Source organism: Trichosurus vulpecula, chromosome 4, assembly GCF_011100635.1.
Source record: "Trichosurus vulpecula isolate mTriVul1 chromosome 4, mTriVul1.pri, whole genome shotgun sequence".
Classification (NCBI taxonomy): Eukaryota; Metazoa; Chordata; class Mammalia; order Diprotodontia; family Phalangeridae; genus Trichosurus; species Trichosurus vulpecula.
In genome coordinates, this window is record NC_050576.1 from 225141504 (window position 1) to 225167164 (window position 25661).

The following is a 25661-nucleotide window of genomic DNA, read 5'->3' on the forward strand; positions in this document are numbered from 1 at the left end:
GGTTAGACTAGAATGAATGTGTCACAGAGGTACCCAAGTATCTATGTAGCAGACTCAGTTTCTGCTTTCTGCAAACACATTCTTGAGTTGAAAGACGTTCATGGTAAAGATGGTGGAGAAGATTTGACTTGGCAAGGAGGGGAAAGGTGAGGAAAAAGGAGATGACATTCTGGGGAAGAGAATTTGGCAGTAGGCAGCAGGATTGTTAACAGAATGAAATGAAAATACAGTAAACCTTGTTATAACATGGCTCATTATGATACAGATTTGGATAAGTCACAGATACAGTCAGTTTTCCCCAAACACAGCAATAGTATATTATAAAAGCTGATATAACAGAGTAGAACACTGATGCTAACCCTGCCCCTTCTCTTCAAGAATACAAAGGAGGTGAATTGTAAGTGGATTTTTTTTCTTTCTCAAATATAACACTATATTTGAGTTGCTCCTTATTTTTCAGAAATTTAGTGTTCATCATTTAATATGTGGAGATCCTTGGCCAGCAGTCACTAGGCTGTTCTCCCTCAGAGTGAACCCGCAGACCCCATGGTTTATAGTCACCTGCTATTCTATCTTTGTCCTCACATGTGAAGTGAAAGGATACAATTTAGAGGCAAAAAGAATGGAAGACTGGACAGCTAGAGGCCTTGGGACACATGTAAATCAAATTGTTCAGAGAAAATTATCTACACTACTATCCACTTAAATAGAAGTTGCACCAGACCCTGTGAAGGGCACTCAGGGTCGCCAGATCACAGAATATCAGAAGAGGCTTGCCAGTGACAGAGAGGAGAGTAGCCCTCCCCCTAAGGCATTGAATTCCTTTCCATCCTAGTGTCTCTGGGAGGGGCCCAGAGTGGAGCTGGCATTTGCCTTTGCAAATGCAAATAGGGTCTTTGCATTTGATGCTGCAAATAGACCAAAGAAAGGGTAGGGATCATATGAACTGGGAGGGACTTAAGCAATCCAATACCCTCATTTTGCAGATAAGTCAATTAGAGGTAGAGTAAGATTTTGAACTTAAACCCTCTGATTTACTTGAGTGCTACTTCTGTGCCATTCTGGTCTGCTGAAACTAGTTAAAGAGAGATTGCTTAGGACAGGGACAGAAATTTTCAAAGATAAATAAGATCATATCTTGATAGAGCTCAAATACTGATAAAACCTAGCAGAGCTATTTGCCATCCAAGACTGATAGGTAAGAATCATTACTTTGTTTTGTGACCTTGGGCAGTTTACTTTCCTTTTCTGGTCCTCCTTTTTAAAATTAGGGAGATGGTTTAGCTCTAGTATCCTGTAATTCCCTGGGCACCTCTTGCCCCACCTAATTACCAGATTTCTCTCAGAAGAGAGAAAATCTCCAGAGGGAACCACTGGTGGTAGGGTAGAAACCTCACTCTCATAGATAACCTTGGCTTCTGCTTATCTGTGGTGCTTAGGAAGTCAAGAGAGAAGTCTAAGCACTTGGGGGTGACCCTTTCTCTTGGCTCTGCATGGAGGAGGGTGGAAAGTATATCCAGAATAATATGCTACCCCCAAACATCTATAAAGAATTTGGAGAAACAAGCATCCAGTTCCTTCATCAGCATTCTGGGGAGTCCTCATCCTGAGTCCTCAGGAAAAGGTATAAGGCACTTGGAGAACTAATCATGGCAAGCAGACTTATGTTAAAGGCCCTGTGGAGAAAGGTTACTAGGACATTTTTGGAAGAAGGGCATGAAGGGGGTGGTGTAGGAAAGACGTGCATGTAACACTATGAAAGGCCTAGTTCTATGGACTCCTGAGCCAAAGCTGCCACAAATAGCTTCCAGGCCCCTTTTGGCTGAGAATTTCTCGTCTCAGATAGATGCAAATATTGATAAAACTTTAGGAGGTGGATTACGGCTTTCCATGAATCTGCAGACTCTTCTCATATGGCATTTCATCATTTAGTTTTTTACTTTTGACGGAGGTGCAAAAAAAATTGATATCACAGATGCCTAGCTCAGTTCTGGGATCTGGTTCTCTTCCTAGAATGGCGTGGAGTGTTAGTATGTTATACATTTATTGGTAGATCACAGAATAACTGCTCATTGAATGCAGAGAGAAAAGAAAAAAAAAAGTCAGGTAATCAAGAAAGAACTGTGATCCCAGCACAAATACCTTGAGGTCTGTGGGTACTTCCCCTATCTAAACTGTTCTTATGCAGTGACCTATTTATCTCATGAATTTACCTACATATTTATGCACCCATTTTCCTCTCCCACTTTTAATCTTTGGAATGTTTGAAGATGTCACTGGTAACAAGACCAGTCTGGTCTACTCAAAGTTACTCAATGTCTCAATTCTTCAAAAGAGTTGATGGGGGTAGGACTAGATGTCAAACTCCAGGTCTGAAAGATGTGCTGCCCAGTCCTCTCCTCCATCTGGAAGTTCAAGTTCAAAGACCTAGATAGGGATTCTACCTATCCCACTGTGGCAATCGGGTACATAAAAAGGAGCTTCTTCTTGAAGTTCATTTTGCCCTAGCATATGGCTGATGAAGGAGAAGGTTATTGAGATGAATGACACTAAAGGGCGAAGGTGATAAGAGGTGGTGCTTGCTGATAGGAAGCGTTTCAAGCATTAATGATAATAGAAGGACTAAATAGATGATACTTGGGGCATAACCCAGCAAAGCTCAGCTTCTCCATCTATGTGGTTCCAAACTGGGAGTCCTGTGAAGGAATGAAAATCCTTTCTTCCCCATAAAAGTAAGAAAAAACTTTTACTGGATCTGTTTTCTTTATCCATCTCACCATGCAGATGGAGGCATGGGATGCTGGTCATTAGACTACTTTCCCCAACCAAGGTGAAGATGAGGCGATTCAACGATTCAGGAAAAAGGACTTGAGGCTTTGAAAGAAAACTGACTTTTGTCGCTGCTTCTGTTTTTTTTTAATTATGGGTACCCACACCAGTCCACACACCAGAAGCATGAGTCCCAGGGAAAGGAAGGCTGGCCCACTCATCTGATAACCAGTACGGACACTTGAATTTGAAGGTAAATCCAGAGTGTATGACAAGCTAGTGATGACCACACCGAACAGGAAGATAGCCCCACCTGTAGACATGATGATGATGGGCTTGCGGAAGATTTCCCAATTATTCCTGCTTCCAGCTGTCCAGACTGATTCACTCCGGGAGCTAATGCAGAGAGAGCTGGCTGTCTGACTGGGCAATAAATCCTTAGACTCTGGAGACTTCTCATCTGCATTTAGGGCACTAGGGAGAGTTTCCATTGCTACAGACTGTGTATTTAGTACCTATGAGGGTTAAAAACAAAGGTGTTAAGTGAATGGCAACAAAACCCAGTTCCTCTGATAAACTAATTTACATAAAAACTGAGCTCCAGTGTGCTACTAGAGTAATCAATCAAACAAAAATCGTTTATTAATCACCTATTTTGTTCCAGGTCCTGGGCTAGTTCCTGGGATACAAAGAAAAAAGCAGGGGCAGCTAGGTGGCACAGTGAGTAGAGCACCAGCCCTGGAGTCAGAAGGAACTGAGTTCAAATCAAATCAAATCAAATCTGGCCTCAGATATTTGACACCCTTACTAGCTGTGTGACCTTAGGCAAGTCACTTAACCCCAACTGCCCTGCCTTCCCCTCTCAAAAAAAAGACAAACAGAACAGCCCCTGCCTTCAAGTTTAGGTTCTAGCAGCAGAGGCAACATGTACATATAGACAACTTTAGTGAGGGAAAAGAAGCTAGTAGGTCGGTAGGTGAAGTAGGAAAGGCTTCATGCATATGGTGGCATTTACTCTAAGTCTTGAAGGAAATCAGAGATTTCAAGATGTGGAGGTAAGTTAAGGAGGCAGAGCATTTAAGGCAGTCAGTGCAATTGATGGAGAAGGGAGATGGAGTGTTGTGTTTGGAGAATGGAAATAAGGTCAGTATGGCCTAATTATGACATGCATGAAGGATAGTAATGTATGATGCAGCTGGAAAGGTAGGATGAGACCAGGTTTGGAAGAGCTCTAAATGCCAGGAGTTTATATTTGATTTTCAAGGTAGGGAGTAAATGGGAGTTTGTGGAATATGGGAGGGTGACATAGTCAAATTTATGTTTGGGGATAGTTAACATTAGTGACTATGTGAAGGATGGATTGTACTGGGGAAAGAATTGAGATGGGGGGGCTAATTAGGAGGTTTTTTACAGGTATCTGAACTAGAGAGAGAGAGAGAGAGAGAGAGAGAGAGAGAGAGACTGAGACAGAGAGAGACAGAGAAACAGAGAGACAGAGAAGGACCAGAGGACCAGACATATAAATCTGAGATTCATCAGCATAGAGAAGCTAATTGATCCCACAAAAACTTATGGAATCGCTTAATAATAATAATAACAGCATTTATAGAGTTCTTTAAGATCTGCAAAGTGCTTTACAAATACCTCATTTTATCCTTCTAACAACTCTGGGAGATAAGTGCTATGATTTTTCTCATTTTAGAAATGGGGAAACTGAATCAGGCAGAGGTTAAGTGACTTGCCCAAGGTCACATAGCTAGTAAGTGTAATGGAACTGAGGTCTTCCTGACTCCAGGCCCAGCACTCTCTCCACTGAACCACTTGAATGAGAAAGCATATAGCCACAGTTAATAAATGTTACATGAAATGTTACATGAGGACCATTAACGGACAGAAAAGTTAATCAAGAGCCATATAACCAAGAAGGGGAATATTCCTAGTGGAGAAAGGAGGAAAAAATGGGGAAGGGGCTAGAACTCATTTTATTTCTCGTAATTGGAGTGCATGAGAAGTGTATACAAACATGGTGGAAAATGTGGGGGGAATAGGCCTCAAATGATCCTCATTGTAATCTGAGCTGAACAATGGAGAATAGAACACACACACACACACACACACACACACACACACACACACCACTATTTGGTTTAGAAACACATCAAACTCTAATAGTGAAACAAATAGGGGGAGGGGAAACTAATACTAGGGAGGAAATAGTTTCAAGCAAACTAACTTCCTGATCCTGGGGGGGTATAATTAAAAGGAAACATAAACGGGCTTCCAATCAATCCTTGGGTGTTTGTGTGCTGTTATATATGTATTAAGGAGATATGATTCTGCATTGGTGGTCAACATACTGAGTGTGAAGAAATGTGCATCAGAATGTGGTACTTATAAGTTTGGTGCCAGAGCATCTTCAGGAAGAGACACTTTGTGGTTCCAGAGATTCCATGAGAGACATATGGAGAAAAAAAGCAGACAGGTAGCAGAAGCTGGATCTTCATCAAGTGCCACCTGCCTCCTGCTTGATAAAATGGACATTATTTCATTCCTACCTGAAGAACTAATTCACTTTTGTATATTTTCTGGTATATTCTAGTCTGTGGGACTTCTTCAATTTGTTGATTTGCTTGGCTAAATGAGCTTACTTGCTATTTGTTACTATGGTCTTTTATGGAATGAGTGCTGGAAAATTGCTAAACAAGAGAGTATAAGCTAAGGTCTACCCTCCCCTTACGAACAACCAGAGATATAGCTTTCCTTCTGGACTCAGATTCATACCTCTAGACCAACAGTATTTGATGAAGAACAGATAGATATAATTCAAGGTCAATATTCCTTTCAAAGACTGTAGCCAAGAGTGCCCAGTGTCATGGTGTTCCTTGGGTCTATCTGCCCCTTCCTTCTTCCCTTTTCACTTGACTTCCTCTGTGCCTGGAATTCACTTCATCCTTAATATGCTTCATAGAATGCCTCTTTTTCCTCAGGATGAAGATCAAGTACTACCTTCTGCTTAAAACCTTTCCTCATCCCCACAAGTGTTAATGCCTCTTCTACCTAACTACCTTATATTGAACTTTCGTTGTTGTTTTTGTTCACTTGTTTCAGTTGTGACTGACTCTTCATGACCCCATTTGGGGTTTTCTGGAGTGGTTTGCCATTTCCTCCTCCAGCTCATTTTACAGATGAAGAAACTGAGGCAAAGAGAACCCTCTTAAAGTGACTTGCCCAGGGTCACACAGCTAGGAAGTGTCTAAGGCCAGATTTGAACTCAAGAAAATATCTTCCTGACTGTAGACCAAGCACTCTGTGCCAATTTAAATACCTTGTATTTGTTCTATTTTTATTTTTTATATACTCATGTAAGGGCTTCCCTTCATAGCACTTAAGCTCCTTGAGGTTAGTAATTGCTTTACGTCATTGTATTTGTATCCTCAGAACCCAGAATGGTTCCTGAAGCAGGTACCTCAGTGCTTGTTGATGAATTCATTGGAGAATATTTTACACAAAGATTATTTCAAAGAACATGAGAATAGTCTTAACTCATTGGTGATCTGTAACATGAAAAAGGAATCAGATAGTTTATGTGAAGAAGTTCCGGGGGTTTTAATGGACTTAAAAGCAAAATTTAATCCAACAGTGTGACACAGCAGCCAGAATGGATCATGCTATCTCTCCTAAGCTACATTAAACAAGGCACAGTGTGGAGAATGAGGGAGTTAATAGTTTTGTTGTACTCTTATTCAATCTACCATACTGTATTCATTTCTGTGTACCTTTTAGGAAAGACATAAACAAATGGGAGTCCATCCAGAAAAACGCAATTGTGCAAAAAAGGATGGTGAGAAGACTGGAAAACCCATTCTAGGAGTAGTAATTGATTGAAGGAACTGGGAGTGTTTAGCCTAGAGAAGATATCTGCAGGTGAGGAGATGTGATAGCTATCTTCAAATGTTGGAAGGGCTATCTCATGGAATAATAATTAGATTAGGACAGAATGAGAATCAGTGGGTAGAAACTGCATTGACAGATTTAAACTTGATGGAAGGAAAAGCTTCTAAACAATCAGAGGTATCCAAACATGGAATGGGCTGGTGAGAAAGTTGTGAGGCCTTCGTTAGTGTAGGTCTTCAGTTGGATGCTAGATGTTGCATAAGGTTGTAGATATTTTCATCAAATGAAGGTTAGACTACAATGGGTCTGAGGCCCCTTTCAACTGTGAGATGCTATGATTCTGCAATGCAACATTATTATTTTTCAAGATTATGGAATGATAGAATTTTATTTCAGGGATATAATAATAATATTGCCCACCTTTATATAGTGGGCTTCAGGTTTGCTACGTGAGTGCTAATGTTCACATGACCTCACATGATCCTCATAGCAACCTTGCAATGTAGATATTACAAGAACAATAATTCCCATTTTACAGACGAGTAACTGAGGCTTAGGGGGAATAAAATGACTTGCCCATGGCCATGTAGCTAGTAAGTTTCAGAGAGAGTATTCAGAACCAGGCCTTTCCTTACCTGAAGTCCAGCATTCTTTCCATTATACAACACTTTTACCATGATAATCTTATCCAATTTTCTTATTTTACATGTGAGGAAACTGAGGTCCAGATAATTTAAATGATTCCACAAGTCCCACGGTGAGCCCTAAGACTAGAATTCAGGCCTCCTAGTTTCTAGCCTGCTCCTTCAGTGCTACAGTTCTATTGAGTTAGCAGATACTTGCACACAAAGAATTGAATGGAAGCCCATTGACCTAATGTAGGTCATAGAATCCCAAACCAGAATAGGACTTTAGAGATCATCTAGTCTAATCGCATCATGTTACTCAAGGAAACTAAAGGCTAAAGAGGAGACATGGCTGGCCAAAGGCACCAGAAGGGTTACTTTGTGTTGTAAGGAGGTCATAAGAACAATCTTCCTTGACTGTTTATGCTCTTAATTTGCTTAACAAACATTTTTGTCCTGGCTCAAACAGAAATAGATGATGGTCAAGGTAGAATAATCCATATTTCAAATGGGCCAAGTGAATATGAGTTAAGGAGACTTTGGCTATTATAATTATAGGTCATTTTGGCCTTTCTGGTAGAGTAATTTGCACTCCCCAAACAATAAACAAATTGGGGGCTATGAAAAGGGGAACACAGGCAAATCTTACTTTGTATGAGGAGGGATGTGACTGTCTAAGAAAGATCTATGTTTCGTATTATCTCAACAACTGATATTTTACAAAGTGTTCCCTAGATGTTACAACTAGCTTATTTCGGACTCAAGTACTCCTTGAGTCCCTGTAGTGGCTAGCAACTTCCCCCTAAATTATCTTGTATTTACTTTGTATGTAGTTACTTGTGTCAATGTTGTCTCTCCTGATGGAAGGTAAACTCCTTGGGGATGGGGACAATTTCATTTTGGTCTTATATCCCCAGGACCTAGGACTTCACCTGGCATACAGAAGGTATTTAATAATGGCTGATTAATGATTGCGCTGTTCTTCATAATGACATTGAAAGAAAGTATTTCCAGGTTACAGATAAGAAATTGCAGCTTAAAGAGGTTATAGGATTTGCTCAATGTCACATGCGTTAGTGAGTACCAAAGCTTGGATTTGAACCCAGGTCTTACTGATTCCTGATCCTGTACTATATGTTCTCACTGTAAGACATGATTCCAAAGAGAACTGTAAGCAGTTGTAGGCGTGATTTAAGTATCACTTAAAAGAGAAGGCATAGAGGGGTTATTGAAATCAATCAATAAGCATCTATTAAACTCTTATTAAGCACCAGGCACTAGGCTGAGATCTGGGAATGCAAAGATAAACGTGAAAAAGTCCCTGCCCTCCAGGAGCTTACCTTCCTTTTGAGGAGATAACATGTGTGTATATGAAGATATACAAATAAATGGAAGATAATTGGAGGGAAGGCACTAATAAGTGAGAGAATCAGGAAATGTTTCAATTAGAAGGTGTTTTCAGGAAGCAACAACTCTTAGAGATAAGGGTGAGGAGAGAAGGCATTTTAGATGTGGGGACAGCTGGTGCAAAGTCAGAGGGACAGGAAATGGAACTGAGGCTGAAGAACATGAATAAAAGCCAATTTGATGGGACCATAGAGTACATGAAGGGGAAAAATGTATAAAAAAGTTGGAAAGGTGGTTGGAACTAAGTTGTGAAGGGCTTTAAATGATAAAGGAGATTATATTTGATCCTAGAGTCTGTGGAGAAACATTGAAATTTATTGGCTAAGGGAAGAATACGGTCAGACCTACAACTTGAGAAAATCTTTTTGGCAGCTGTATAGGTAGATGTATTAAAGAGGTAAGCCACCAGAGGAAGACAGACCAATTAGAAGGCTATTGTAGCAGTATAGGCAAGAAGCGATGATTGCCTGATCTAGAACAGTAGTCAGTAAATAGAGATATTCAAGAGATTCTGTGGAGGTAAAATTGACAAGACTTGGCAAATGATTGAATAGGCGACCTAAGTGAGAGTGAAGAACTGAGAATAATGCCATGGTCGTGAACTTGGGTTGAGGTTGTGGCCTTGTCCTTTGTTAAGAAGATGAGTGGATTTGGAAAGTAGTTCTTTTTTGGACATGTTGAGTTTGATAAGCCTATGGTGTTTCAGGATATCTGATAGGCAGGACTGGACTTAAGAACAGAGACTAGGGCTGGATACATACATCCAGAAATCATTTGCTGACAGATGATAATTAAACTCATAGGAGCTGTTGAGGTCACTGTATAAGAAAAAGGCCCATGACAGAGTCTTGAGTTATGTGCATAGTTAGAGAGTGTAATATGGGTGACAATCCAGCAATGGAGCATTGGACTTGGAGTCCGAAAGATCTGAGTTCAAATTGGGCCTTAGTTTCTTACCAGCTGTGTGACTCTGGGCAAGTCAGTTAATCTTTATCTGCCTCAGTTTCCTCTTCTGTAAAAATAGCACTTGCCACCCAGAGTCGTTGTAAAGATAAAACGAGTTATTTCTAATGCACTTTAAAAACCTTATAGTGATATATGAAGGCTATTCGTTTATTATGGTCACTACTAATAATATCAGGTAGAAGAAGAACCAAGAAAAAGCAGAAAAGAAGAGGTGGGGGAGGGGTGGCAGGTGAGTGAGGAAAGAGAAATATATGAATGGAAGTGGAGGCTGAATTGTTTCAGAGAAGGAGAAGAAAGGAAGAAGGATATCATAAGATCCTAGACCTAGAGCTGGAAGAGACTTTAGGGGCCCTTTGAATCAATTGAGGCACAAGGAGGTTAAATGATTTCCTCATGGGGTGGGAGAAGTGACATTAGCAGTGAATAAAAGAGTGTAATAAAAGAGCAGAGAGTGTAAGAATGCATCTTGTTACAGGGGCAGATTCCAGTTGCCCCAGATGTCAGGTTCTGGTGCTTTTACTGCTTTTAGAGAAGTTAGTGTGGTTTAACTGGGCCATTTCTAAAACTTAGGCTTACTACCACCAGCTGATGCCCGAAGAATCTGCAGAGTCTGAGTCAGCAGGCATTGTATATTCCCAGGAGCAAACAACACTTGGCAAATGCTTCTCTCAAACCATTAAGCACCAGTACTCTATTAGTCTTCTACGTAAGGACTGGATTGACCTGTGTTTCCCAATATCCTTTCCCTTTTTGTGATGAGCGCATAGGCCTGAATTTATCAGATAGTGCCCGTGTACTACAGAGGAGACACACAAAGATAACATTATAGGCTACCTTTACAACCTGGCGACAATATGGAGACCACGGATGGCGAAGATACATTTCTTCTCCAAACACAGTTGAGGGCTGCTACCGCTTACCTTAACTTTTGAACCTTACGTGGCCAGTGGTTTCCTCTTGCTTTGGCACAAATAGGGCCATTTTTAACAAGCAGAGCACTCAGTGGAGCAGCAAACCAGTGCTTTGTCCCAAGGCCCACTTCTTAGCTGGGCTGTTATATCTAATAGCTGATATATACATAGAACTTTACATATATTATTTTATCTGATCCTCACTACAACCCTTTGTGGTAAGTGTTATAATTATCTCCATTTTACCGATGATAAAATTGAGGCCAATAGAGATTAAATAATGCAACTCATAAGTGTCCAAGGAAGGATTTAAACTCAGATCTTCTTGACTGCACTCTCTCCACTGTGCTTCCAACATGTTGTTATCAAAGCTCTTTGTGTTTCTTGGCAGTCACTGTGTGGCATAAATCCTACCATTTCTTCCCTTTTGCCTTTCTTCAAGATTCTAATTTGTTTCTTGGACCATTTAGGAACACTGTGATGCAGTTCTACGCTCTCTTAGGAATTCACGGTGTCCTCTTTACAATCAGGTATTGCTTTGATTTCCTTTGTCTTGAATACTTATTTAGAGATATTTGCAATGGTTTGTATACCTTGGTGGCCAGCTTCTCTTCTATTTTACTATCTTTCTTGTTGATGTATCTGTTTGTCCTCTAGGTTCTTAAATAACTTTTCTTTCTTGAGGTCTTTGGTAATTTTAATCTCATTTTTGCTTATATTCATATTTTCCTAACTCTCCTTTGATATTAGGTTCCTTGGGGACAGAACCTCAAAGCCATCTTAGCTTTGTCCTACATTAGAGAATTCACTTTTCACTCCAATCTTTGCTCCAAAAGGCTTTTGGAGGGACAGGATTAGTTTCGGCTGAAATCTACTCTCCTTTGCTTCAGGCTTGGTGCATTCTCCCACAAACCAAACTACCAGAGAATGATTTTATAGAGCTAGAAAAAATAATAACAAAATTCACCTGGAAGAACAAAAAAGTCAAGAATATCAGGGGAAAAAAATGAAAAAAATGTGAAGGAAGGCAGCCTAGCAGTACAAGATTTAAAACTATATTACAAAGGTGGTAATCATCAAAACAATCTGGTACTGGCTAAGAAATAGAGTTGTGAATTAGTGGACTCGATTAGGCACCCAATAAACAATACTGAATGACCATAATAATCTAATATTTGATAAGCCTGAAGATACAAGCTTTTGGGGCAAGAACTCATTATTTGACAAAAACTTCTGGGAAAACAGGAAAGCAGTCTAGCAGAAACTAAGCATAGACCAACATCTCACACCACATACCAAGATAAGGTCAAAATGAGTGTATGATTTAGACATAAGGAATGATATCATAAGCAAATTATAGGAACATGGAAAAATTTACCCATCGGATTTATGGGTAAGGTAAGAGTTTATGGCCAAACAAGAGACAGAAAGGATTACAGGAGGTAAAATGGATAATTTAAATTATATTAAATTTTAAAAGTTTTGCATAAACAAGACCAATGCAACCAAAAATTAGAAGGAAAGTAGAAAACTGGGGGAAAATTTTTTATAGCAAGTTTTTATGATTAAGTTCTCCTTTCCCAAATATATAGGAAACTAAGCCAAATTATAAAAATAAGAGCTATTCTTCAGGTGATAAGTGGTAAAAAGATATGAACATGAAGTTTTCAGGAGAAATCAAACTTTTAAAAGTCATATAAAATGTTCCAAATCACTATTGATTACAGAATTGTAATTTAAACAAATCTGAGATACTACCTCATACCTATCAGATTAGCTAATATGACAGAAAAGGAAAATGACAAATACTGGAGGGGATGTGGAAAAGTTGATACGCTAATTCACTGTTAGAGTTGTGAACTGGTCCTATCATTCTAGATAAAAGTTTGGAATTATACCCAAAAGGATATAAAACTGTGTATAATACCCTTTGACCTAGCAATACCAGTACTAGGGTCTGTATCCCAAAGAGATTCAAGAAAAAGGGAAGGACCTATACGTACAAAAATAATTGAAGCTCTTTTTGTTGTGGCAAAGAATTGAAATTGAAATTATGCTCATCAGCTGGGGAATGGCTGAACAAGTTGTGGTTGAATTATAATTGTAATTGAATACTATTGTGCTTCAAGAAATGACAAGCAGGGTGGTTTTGGAAAAACCTGGGAAGACTTAAATGAGCTGATTCAGAGTGAAGTAAAGAGAACCAGAGAACATTGTACATATTAACAGTAACATTGTAATGATGATCAACCAATAAAGACTTAGCTACCCTAATAGATACCATGATCCAAAACAATTCCAAAGAATTCATTGATGAAAAATGCCTATCCACCTGCAGAAAGAGAATGGGTGAACTCTGAGTGCAGACTGAGACATATTGTTTTTCACTTTGTTTTTCTTGCTGCTTCTTGGGTCTTCTTCTGCAACAGGACTAATATGGAAATATGTTTTGTGTAACTTCACACGTATAATGAGTATCATATTGCTTGCCTTCATAATGAGTAGGGGAGGATCTAGAGTGAGGGAGAGAGTTTGGAACTTAAAATTTCAAAAAAATGAATGTTAAAAAAGTGAATATACTTAAGCAGTAAAAAAGAGAGAAGGAGAAAGGAGGCGATATGGTCAGACTTGTGATTTAGGGTGATCACTTTGACAGCTGAATGGAGGATCCACTGGAGTGGGGAGAGGCTTGTGGCAGAGAAACAATCCAGCATTCTATTGCAATAGTCCAGCTGTGAGGTGATAAAGGACTGTACCAGGGTGGTAGTGTCAGAGAACAGAAGGAAGAGACTGAGAGAGATGTTATAAAGATAAAATCAACAGACCTTAGCAACAGATTGAATATGGAGGGTAAAAAAAAAATGAGGAGTCTAGTATTATACCTAGGTTGTAAACCTGGGTGATTGGGAGGCTGGTAGAACCCTCAACAATAATATTGAAGTTTGCAAGGGTAAAAAGATAATGAGTTTAGTTTCAAACAGGTCAAGTTTAAGATATCCATGCGATATCCAGTTTGAGATGTCCAGTCAGCAATTGGAGACTCCAGACTGGAGCTCAGCAGAGAGGTCAGTGCTGGATAAGGAGAATTGAGAATCATCAGTGTTACCCAGTTTTGAACATGTTCAGTTTGCCTGACAAATGTCCCTGACCAAGTGCGTGGTGTAGCCTCCTTTGATTGGCTGCCTGTCTTTAAAATTGGTGAGACCAAGTTGTCTTTCTCTTGGATGCCATGAACTGAGCCAGTGGGAGGGGGAAAGGTGTTGCTTTTCCTCTGCTCTCCCTCTTTTGCCTCAGCTTTGAGAAATGGGCCTGGGAGTGTTTTTTTCTGCCTTGTATTTCTGGTCTTGTTTCAGGTGTTGCAGGTGGTTCCCAGGGAACCGGGAGTTAGGGATATGGAGACTTGGAGCCAGGATTTCAGTCAAGGTGGTACAGCCAATCTCCCCACCACGGAAGCCCTAAGAAGCCAGGGAGCTTGAGACAAGCCCAAGAGTGGTTTTGGACTTGGAACCACTCTATAAGAACTGAGTTAAACTATGAACCGAATCCCCTTCCCCACCCCAGAGGCAGATGGTACAAGAGGGAGTGGGATTATACCTCTCATGTGTTGGGGGGAGGGGTTAATTTGTATATTCGTGATTATCTTTTGAAGTAAATAGTCCTCTTTGTAAAAGCTCTACTATGTTACATGAGCATAGAGATGATAACTGAATCCATGAGGGCCAATGAAATCACCAAGTGAAATAGTATGAGAAGAAGGCCCAGGAAAGAGCCCTGTGGGATACCCACTGTTAATAGAGAGCAGTCAGAAGGAAGGGCAGCTAGGTGGTACAGTGGATAGACCACCAGGTCTGGAGTCAGGAAGACCTGAGTTCAAATCTGGCCTCAGACACTTTAGGTCACTAAGTGTATGACCCTGGGTAAGTCACTTAACCCTGCTTGCCTCAGTTTCTTTATCTGTAAAATGAAATGGAGAAGAAATGGCAAACCACTCCAGTATCTTTACCAAGAAAACCCTCCAAATAAGGTCACAAAGAGTCGGAGATGACTGAACAACAGCAACAAAAATCAGGAGAGAGTAGTGTCACAAAAACCCAGAGAGAAGAAAGTATCAAGGAGAAGAGGGCAATTTTCAGTGTAAAAGGTCAAGAAGGATGAGGACCAAGCAAAGTTTATTAGCTTTGGAAATTAAGAGATCTCTTAGTAACTGGAGAGAACTTTTTCAGTTGAAAGATGAGGTCAGAAACCAGACTGTAGAGTGAAGAAGAGAGTGAGGAGAAAGAAAATGGAGACACTTATTGTAGGTGGCCTTCTCAGTTTAGTCACAAAAAGGAGAAATATGGGACAATAGCCAGCAAGGGTTTTTTTGAGGGTGGGGAAGACTTGGATATGTTTGTAGGCAGTAGGAAAGCAGCAAGTAGGTGGTGAGAGATAGAAGAGAGGTGAGGGGGTGGGGATGACAGAGGGAACAATCTGCTGGAGAATTCAGATCCCAGACCACAAGCCAGTGGTTCAGACAGTATGGGGGGTAGAGCAGAAGGAGTAGAGAAGAAGGGACTTCTTTCTAAATGTGCATGTTAGGGATTAGCCCTCTCTGCTGTTCATGTATGTCTGTTATTCCTTTTTTTTTTCCTCTTTTCCATCAGCTCCTCCACCTGATTTTGACTCCAGGAACATGAAGCCTCTCCCTAGATAATAAGCTCATCACCTGAAATCTCAACATCCTGGAACAATAACTTTCTCCCAAAACCTTTGTTTAATGAGGGCTTAGACTTCTCCAACTTACTTCCTTTACCATACTACCCACCTTCCCCTTTTCAGTTTCCTCTTAGGGACTGCCTTCACTCATTAGCTTGTAAGATCCTTAAGGGCAGGAACTATCTTCCTTTTTCTTATTTGTATCTCCTTTATCTTAGCACAATATCTGACACACTGTAGGGGTTTAATAAATGTTTACTGGCTGTTCTTGGTGTCTTAGTTTGCAGAGATAGTTGTAATTACTTTACTTCTAGCTCATAATTCTTCTTTTGAGGGGATCTTTTGAGAGTTATCAAGGGTTGGAGATAATGTCTAGTCTTCGATCTTGTTGGTCACATGGTCTAGACGTCCTAGTGTAAGGATTTTTTCCCCACATTTTGTAGCCAAGGGAATTGAGACCGAGATCATATCCGAGATCATATTGTTGGCAGTTAGGACATGCCCCCAGGTCATCATCGCTTTGAAGGCCAATGATCACTCCACTAGACCCTTCTGTTTTCAAAAGAATTTTGTATAAAGCAAACAAACAAACATGCAGGCTTGGGATCAAGAACCCTGTGTTCAAATTCTGGTGGTCCAACACTTACTGAATGTATGAGTATGAGCAAGTGGCTTCACCTTTATGAGCCTGTTTCCACATCTCTGAAATGGAGATAATACTGTGCAACTTCCCTCATGGGGAAAATTGTGAGGAAAATGCTTTCTAAATATTAAAATAAAAAATATAACTAGAAGAATAAAACAAACAAATTCCCAGAGAAGACTGACAACAGGTAGTGATAGATGGCTGGGCAGACGGCAGTATCTAGAATTGAAGTTACCCAACTAGCTTTGTCTCAAAGCCAGACTCTTTGATCTGCTTTTCCAAATCCACTTACACATTTACCTCTACATCTAGCCTTCTGTTTCTTTTGTATTTTTCTATAGCTCTGTGTAGAAATCTCATAAAGTGGTATCCGATAGCTCTATAAAATTAGGTTACCATGGCAAGGAACTGGAAACAAAGCAGATGCCCATCAACTGGGAAATAGCTAAACAAATTGGACCACAATAATGTAATGGAATATTACTGCACCACAAGAAATGATGAATATAAAGAATATCAGAGAAGCGAAGGAAAACTTGTAGGAACTCATATAAAATGAGATAAACAGAATTACGAAAATTAAATACCAATGACTACAATAATATAAATAGAAGGAACAACAATAAAAATCTAAAACTGAACACTGTAGGGCCAGCTAGGTGGCATAGGGGATAAAGTGCAGAGCCTGGAATCAGGAGGACCTAAATTCAAATCCAGACTCAGATACTTAGTAGCTGTGTGACCCTAGGCAAGTCACTTAATCCTGTCTGCCTCAGTTTCCTCATCTGTAAAATGAGCTGGAGAAGGAAATGCAAACCACTCCAGTATCTTTGCCAAGAAAATCCCAAATGGGGTCACAAAGAGCTAGACACAACTGAAAATGACAACAACAAGAAAGCTGTATGAAATGGCTGAGCTTGACTCTAAAGAGGAGATGAGAAAATGTCTCTTCTCTGAAGAAGTTAGGGACTATGAATGTGGAACAATGATTATATTATCAAACTTGGTTGATGTATTGGTTAGTTTTTCTAATCTGCTTTCCTCTTTCTTTTTTTTTAATTTGCTGTTACAAGGGGTAATTCAGATATAAGGGTGACATTAAAAAAAGATTGTAGGACATTTTAAATAAGGAGGAAAAGCTGTCTCACTTGTTTGTTTGTTTGTTTGTTTGTTTTGATTCTACGGTCAGCTAAAGGAAAGCAATTTAGTGATTACTAAAGCTCCTTGAAGGGCAGGGACTGTTTTGTCCTTGCATCCATAGTACCTAGCTTATACTTAGGAACTACTCAAGCAGTTGAATGCAGCTGGTTAGTGGCAGACCTGGGACTACAACCCAGATTTTCTGAATAGTGCTCTCTCCAGGTTCTCACATTGCTGACTCTAAGATGAGAGTACTTGAGAACTGGCCAGAAAAGCAATATTTCCTATATTTATAGAAAGAGTTTAGCCCCCTTTCTTTTGAGATTTTCATTTTAAAATGGTTGAAGGTAGGCAGACTAGATAAGTAGTCAAATAGTTGTCAAAGAAAGTGAAAACAGTAACATGAAGCCTTTCCTAATCTCCCCACTTGCCTGTGCCTCTCTCCCATCCCCTATCCCATTATCTTGTATTTATGTTGTTTGGGAGAGAGACATCATGGCATAGTCAGTAGATATCTGGCCTTGAAGCAAGACCTTAGCACGCATCCCACTTTTGGCATTTAGTGGTTGTGTGACCTGGGCAAGTAGTTAATTGCTTAGAGCTCTAGTTTCTCTAAAACTGGAAATTGCCAAGACAGAGCTGGCTTGCCCTGGTACAGGGAGTCTCCTTATAAAGGAGTTTTTTATACTAATGAAATTACAATCTAGTCCCTATCTTCATATTTTCTATGTACTTTCATACATACAAATACATATTTTATATACACTTGTATATGTATATGTTGTCTTTCCAAATATGGTGAAACCTTCAAGGGGCTTGCAAGAATGATTTCATTTCTTTTTCTTTAAACCTTACTATCTAGCACAGTGTTTGAAATGATATAGGTGAGCTTAATAAATACTTGTTGTTGATTGATTAAACCATAATAAAAAACAGCTCCAAATAATGAGAGAAATGGTATTTAAAACAATGGTGTCTAAGTAATCTTTTTATTCAATGCCATCCCAATTAAATTACTAAAACATTATCTGAGTTAGAGAAAAATAATAACAAAGTTCATTTGGAAGGACAAAATGTCAGGAATTTCAAAGAAACTAGGGAAAAAAGATGTAAAGGAAGGAGATTCAGAAGTATCAGACCTTTAAGTATATTATAAGGCAAGAGCATTGTTGAAGTATAAAATGAATAATTTAGATTATTTTAAATTAAAAATGCTTGTATAAATAAAACCAAATGTAGCTAAGAATAGAAGGAATGCAGGAAATTGGGAAAGAACTTTCATGGACAATCTCTCAGATAGGATTGTGATTATGTTGTAATACTGTTGTGATGTAGGAGATGAGTTGGTTGATGTAGAATATGCAGAAAGACTTAGACCCATAAAGGAAGATGTTATCCAGTCTTACAGATATGTGTATGAGTTTACATGTGTATAGATATCTATGGATATGTGTATGTGTGTGTTTGTGTATGTGTGTGTTTGAGTATGTGCTTTTAACTGTAACCTTCTTTAGTGTAGGGGGAGGGAAGAGGGAAAGGAGGGGAAAATGAAGTAAAAAGTACACAGCAGAGAAAAAAAAACCTACAAGGAAGCAAAGAAAAGCTGGGTAGCTTTGAAAATAATGTGTAGCATTTGTTATACAGGATTTTTTGAAATAAAAATCTATTGTTTTATATTGAATCTTCTCTTATGCTCTTTTTTATTTTATTTTCTCTTTTTGCATTTAAATTTTAAATGAATAAAAATTTACAAAAATAAAACAATGGTGAATTCTCACTCAGTAAATTGACAAATATGGTTTAAAAAAATAGAAACGGTCCATATTAAGAGATTGAGGAAAGGCAGGCATAGTTATATACTGTTGGTTAAACTGTGGATTAGTCCAACCATTCTGGAAAATGGTTTGGAATTATGTAAGAAAAATCAACAAATGTTTATGCACTTTAATCCAATAACAAGGCTAAGTATATAGTCCAAGGAAGACAAAGGCAGGAAAAAAGATTCTATAAATATCAAAATATTCATAGCAACACTTTGTGGGAGCAAAAAAATATAGAATTGGAAATAGTGCATGCCACCTAATTGGGGAATGATGCAACAAATTGTCTTATGTAACAATAATAATAGCTAACATTTATGTAGCACCTACTATGGGCCAGGGTAATGCTTTACAAACACCTCTTTTGAGCCTCAAAACAATCCTTTAAGGTAGGTATAATTACTATCATTCCTATTTTATAATTCAGAGAATTGAGGCAAATAGAGGATAAGTGACTTTCTCAGGGTCACACAGTTAGTAAGTGTTTGAGGCTGTATTTGAATTCAGGTCTTCCTGCACTCTATCCTACCCAGCACTATATCTACTGAGCCACCTAGCTGCCTCTGTAACAGAATACTATTGCACTTCAAGGTTACAACAAATATGAAGAATTCAGGGAAATATGGAAAGTCGTATGAATTGATGCATAGTGAAAAGTAGAAGCAGGACAACAATATGCACAATGACTGAAATAGTGAAATGAAAAGAACGCCCAAATGAAATTAAATGTTGTATGATTGTAATGATGAATTTTGCCCCACTGTAGCCCTCCAAAAGAAATAAGAATCTCTTCTTGCAGAAGTGCAGCATATAGGGTATGGAATGTCGATCAATTTGGCTTAGCTTTTGAGGCACATGTATCAGTCGTCAACTTGTTGTTTCGTCATTTTCAGTGGTGTCTGACTCTCGGTGATCGCTTTTGGAGTTTCTTGGCAAGGGTACTAGAGTAGTTTGCCGTTTCCTTCTCCAGCAAATTTTACAGATGAAGAACTAAGACAAAGATGAGTCTTCCTGATTCTAAGCCCAGTGTTCTATCCACTGTGCTGCCTCATTGACCAGTCACCTAGCATTTATTAAATGCCTACTATGTGCCAGGAGCTGTTCTAAGCCGTGGGGAGAGCCAGTCCCTGCTCTCAAGGAGCTTGAGATTGGCTTTTGCTTAGTACAGTGCCTGGCATATAGTAAACATACACACATAATGTACAAATGTACTTATATATAATACATATATCCACATACATGTGAACATACATACATATATAATATTTACATTTATTTCTGAAAATGACTGATATAAGAACAAAACGCACAAATGGAACTTTTAAAAATACAATAAAACAAAATGGATGGGGAGGGGTAGAATTATATTCAAATATCTGTATCTGGCCTCTGTTGTCTCCCAGCAATCTTTTCTGAAATTATGATTCCTTTTAACTAGTGATCTACTCAGTTAGATAAAACTAGGTGGAATCTCGATCTAGTTAATATTTGTCCCTTTCTCAACAATTCATTGCATTTTTTAGAAATGTGCACTTAGAGTGAACTGCTTTAAAATGGAGATGGTATAGTTAGTTCTGCTGTAATTCGACATGTGGGTTCTCAAAAAAACACTGCACTATGGAAAATTGTGCTACAAAAACCACAGAACTTGTGGGGAAAATGCAGTACAACACTCAAAAACTTCATCAGTAGCACATTAAGGAAAAGATAGGAAGCTAATAAAAAAAATGGCAGCACAGTTTTATACTTGTCAAATGGTTAATAGATGAACATGCCAACAAATAGTGGGTGCATCTGTGGTCTCCAGCTGCTGCACCAAGGTTTCACTAGCAACTCCAGGCCTTGGGACCAGAGTCCATGGCTGCAGGGGGTGGGAGCAATGTGACACAACCTTTCCGCCCGTAGCCCCTACTGCACTAGAAGCTATATAATAAATGTGTCACTTTGCCTTGACCAAGACCTGAAGATTGCTTGTGGAATTGGGCTTCAGAAGGGCTGCAGTGAGTGAATTATTGTGAAGTAGTGAAGTTTCCTGAGTTCCCTTGCTGTTTCTCAAGGAAGAAATCTCTTAGAAGCAAACTCAAAATTCGAGTTATACTCAAAAATGTTTCTTAGTATATTAACCTCATTGAAATAAATTTTGTGTTTTTTAGACACATATTATAGCAAAACTGACTATACTTGAAGGTGTGTATGCATGCCCAAATATGTGTGTATGTGTCTACGTATCACTATGCTTGTTAGATTTTAAGCTTCTTAAAGGCAAGGATTATATCATATTTATGTTTGCATCCCCGACAGTGCTTTAGCGTAGTAGAGACACATAGCAAATATTTCTGAACTAATAAATAAATAAGAGGTCAAAGTAATTTGAAAACTAGTTGAAATCAATCAATGAGTCAGTCAACGACCAAGTGATTACTATGTACCTAACATTACATTAATAGTTGAGGATACAAAGAAAGGCAAAAAGAGTCTCTTTCCTCAAGAGTCTTAACTCTAACTGGGGAAGTCACTTGTAGATAAACAGGGTCATATAAAATACATATAGAGAAGTAAGGACACCTTAGATGGGAAGTCTTAAGTGGCTGAAGGATAGGTGGTGGAAGGTGGCAGGGAATAATGCATACTCCAGACAACTTTATGTAGCACACAACATTTTTATAATAGTATTTTCAATTTGCTCTTACCAATATTGTTGAAGGGACTGGGACGAGAGAAGGGATGTATACAAATAAGTAAAAGAAAAGGCAGAATGCATAAATGCATGGGTGAGATCAAACAGAGAGAAATGAAGTTTGGTAGAGGTCAGGGTGGAGAATTAAAGAAAGCTTTATCAAAGGAGGTAGCTTCTGAATTGGGGGTGGCTAGGTGGTGCAGTGGATAGAGTGCCACACTTGGAGTCAGGAAGTTTCATCTTCCTGAGTTCAAATCTAGCCTCAGATACTTCCTAGCTGTGTGACCCTGGGTAAGTCACTTAAACCTGTTTGCCTCAGTTTCCTCATCTGTAAAATGGGCTAGAGAAGGAAATGGCAAACCACTCTAGTATCTTACCTAAATGAGGTCACAAAGAGTCAGACATGACTGAAAAATGACTGAATAACAACAGTCTCTGAGTTGAGCTTACAAAGGAGAGGAATTCAAGTATAAATAGAGTCCGAATGTTTTAGAGAAAGTCTGTTCTAGATATGGGAATAGCATACAGAAAATGCCATAGTTTCTGTGAAAATAGCCATCTTCTACACTGTTGACCTTAAGTGGGGGATGCCAATATTTATTGTGAGTATTTCCTTTCCTTTCAAGTATCAGACTTAAGTACCTTTAGTCCAAGGGAAGGAGAACCCACAGAAGGGCTGCATCACTATCTAACTATATTAGTTTCTCCTCAAGTCAAAATACATTCTTATCCTGAGCAGATGCTTGGTCTAAGAAAGAAAAGGGCAAGAATCAGTAGAGGAAGAAATGCTCATTTATTCTCTGCTTTTTCTAGTCAGTTGCAAATAGTTCCAGATCCTTTAGTTTTGTCTCTTGTTTGACCTGGCCAGAAGAGAAAGCATGTTCTGATTAATTATGCTATGTTCCTAAAGCAGCTTGAGTAGGATCACAGATTCAGAAGAGGAAGAGACCTTAAAGATGATTTCCTTTGACCTTATTTTACAGATGAAGAAACTATGGCCAGGGGAGGGTAAATGATTTGGCCTTATGGGCAGTATTAGAACTCTTTTAATAAGAAGTGAGAGAAGTTTGGGAGAAGAAAAATATAAAGATAGGGGCTACTCAGCCAATTTGGCAAAGATATCTGTCAATGGTTCTTCCAATCTAATAGCTGGAGGCCTGGGTGGTAAAAAGAGTCTCTTTTCTCATTCTTATTATCATCCCAGCTTCCACTCTCCCATATCTCCCATCTTACCAGAGGTTCCATCCATCCCACAAAGGCCATTCTGAAGTGTGATCACTTTAAAGCAAGATACCCTTGTAGTGTTTAGGATTGGAATTATCTGGTCTCCTTTCTCTCCTTTATCCCGTATACCACCCCCCAACCCTATAAAGCTAGGCCTCTGATTTCTGATAGGGCTATTCTGGGAGTAACAAGAATTCAAAGCAGATCATTTTTTTCCAGGCAGAAGAGATAGGAAAGATATTGCTCCCAGGAGAGGAGGCCAGGCTAGGGGAAAGTAGAAGAGAAGGGACAGAGTGTAAGAAATGAAAAGGAGAAAAAGGAGAAAAAAAATAGATAATTGGACAGTAGTACTGAAGTAGGTTAAACCTCAGAGAGAATTCTGTTATTGTTTTTTTACCCTTCAAAGAGGCAGCCAATTACTCATTATCCCCACCCCTAATCCCCATTACACTTTCCTACTCCTTTTTCTTCACCAAATTTAGTTAACTAATCTCTTTTCCAAGGAAATATCTATTTCCCCGCCCCCCACCTCATACTCAGTCCTTCCCAAGCCCCCAAGCTTCCCAAGCTCGGTGGCAGACCATTCTTTTGATAAGAAAAGCTAAACTAAAGCAGATAAAGTGTAGCGCGTAAGCCCCAAGTCAGTGAGTTTCTGTCTCCACAGCAGAGCCTGTCTTCTGCTTATTGTCACTGACATGAGGATGTTTCTAGAAGTCAGTGTCTAACCTGAAGAAACTGGTTATTGCTCTCTTTCCTAAAACTATATAGGCCTTTGTGGCCCAGCCTGCTGCCCTGAAGTGCATTGGGAAAGCTTTGTGGTCTGGAATAATGCCTTGCTGTGCAGAACATGATAATTATTTTCCCTTGTATGGGATACTTGCACTCAGGATGTCACTGGGCCTGGCTTCCATCTCTGTTCTTGTTGGTGTGTGATAGTTTCTTATTTTCCTTATCCAGAATGTGAGAGGCAGACCTCTATACCTTGCTTTGCTGTTGCCTTAACAGGGTGTCTGCCACGCCTTTTGGAGTGGCTTCCTGAACAGAAAGGAACTGGAGGGATCACCTGAGAAATGGATTAAAGCTAATCTAGGATGTCCATAGAAACCCAGCCTTGGGGCGAGCCCTGGAAGATAGCACCTGAGGTCCAGTTACCTACTTTTCACTAACTGAGTTCCTTTACCCCCCAACTGTGGTCTGACCCATTCATTCCCATCCCCGTTGCCATCCCCTTCTGACCTTATACTCCTACCTCTTCCAGGAGTTAGAAAGAAGTCTCTGAAACCACAATGGCTGCTGGATTGCAGTGGAGACCCACTGCAGATGATGGAACATTCCTCTTTACGTGCATCTGCCCTTCTCCCTGGTACATGGCAAAAGTAGGGAGCTGGCTGGTTGATCTCACTCTCTGCCAGGGATTCCACTGGGAAACCCTCTCTTGTTGGCAGCTGGCAGGCTAGTAGCAGCCACTCCTAATGGTGCAGGTTCTTTGATTTGTGCAGCTCCCTATACTCCCTCTTCATGCCTCTCCTGCCTCTGGGGGCCAGCTTGGGGCAAATGAGCCCCAGCTTCAGGGAACAGAGCATTTTCAACTAAAGGAAAATTAAAATCAACCTCTATCTCCAGGGAAAAAGGAAAGATGAGAGAGGGATGAAGGAGCCACTCCCTTTTTTTTTTTAAGTGCATTCAAACAACCCAGGAGACATGAAAAAACAGGAAACTTACTTTCTCTTCTTCCAGGGATCTTCTGACAATATCCACGATCCGGGAAGCTTCACAAGAAGTCAGTATGTAGGTACTCCTGGCCACTTACTGAGCAGGCTCCAACAAAGATGAGCTCACCAGGATATTGTCTAATGGATTAACTCTTTGTTAGCTTTTCTCCAGGGTGGTGGGACAAACCTTCTTAATAGATCTCAGGCCAATTTCCCCACTGGCTAACAGAGCTCCTAAAATATGGATGAGACATCTCTATAAAATTTGTCTCTAAGATTTGGTGGGACAGCATAGTAATCTCATGTCGAGGCAGGCCTAATTTCTCAAACCCAGCTCTGTAGAGAAGTGTTGTTGGCTTGGAGACATCAGTACTTAGAGAAAATCTATGATGTGGAAGTACTGAGTTGCTGAAGAATGTGCAGAAAGGGCAGAACAGTCTATTAAATTCAGAGGGGGATTTTGACAGCTGCAGGAGGGACACCAGTGTGGGAGCTTTAAGGACCAGGGGAATAAGGAGCAGACCAGGGCAGCAAGAAATTAAGTTCGAGTGAAGAGGAGAGGATCACATTTAGGGTTTCAGGTATCGGAGGGGTTCTAAGGAATTGGTTCCCTCTGCCCTAAGCTTGGTACAGAAAGAGCCCTAAGAACTAGGAAACATAAGGGAAGAAAGAAATATTTACAAATTATCTTTTTTTATTACTATTTATTGCCTAGAGTACAGACTAGGGATACATTATCTACCTAGTGAGGAGTGCTGCTGAGAGCTGTGGTGGCTGAAAAGGCAGGGTATTCATCTTGACTCTGGAGCTTCTGAACATCTATCTTCCTGGAGTATGGGATTTTTTTTGGTGTGTGTCATGGACACTTTGGCATCTTATGATATCAAGTAATATGATTACCATCATTATGATATCATGATTATATCATGTAATATATGATGTAGGGAAGCATGCAGATCCCTTCTCAGAATATTTTTTTTAGTCACAATTGCAGAAACTACTAAGCTTCATTAAGACGTTAGTGGAAAATATAGATGTAATATTTTTGCCATCCAAGTTCAGAGACATCATGAAATCTATCCTTGGACCTTTCGGGGTCCACAGACCCCAGATTAAGAACCCCTCTTGTACAGCAACAGGTATTGAGAAGAAAGGAGGTGAGAATGATGTGTGA

General features: G+C 39.6%; 1 protein-coding gene across 1 annotated transcript; it reads right to left on the bottom strand.

Annotated features, from left to right (window-relative positions):
- Positions 1–2782: 2782 nt before the first annotated feature.
- PIRT (phosphoinositide interacting regulator of transient receptor potential channels) lies at positions 2783–24107 on the bottom strand. The gene is made up of 3 exons (XM_036755665.1): positions 24025–24107; positions 6527–6545; positions 2783–3284 (listed from the first exon to the last, which is right to left on the bottom strand). Exons 1-3 carry the CDS (start codon positions 24105–24107, stop codon positions 2847–2849), a joined length of 540 nt encoding a protein of 179 aa, XP_036611560.1. The 3' UTR covers positions 2783–2846.
- Between the last annotated feature and the right edge of the window lie 1554 nt (positions 24108–25661).

Excerpts from the sequence above, each read along its gene's own strand:
- PIRT (XM_036755665.1), bottom strand. The coding sequence starts at position 24,107 with ATGTTCCATCATCTGCAGTGGGTCTCCACTGCAATCCAGCAGCCATTG.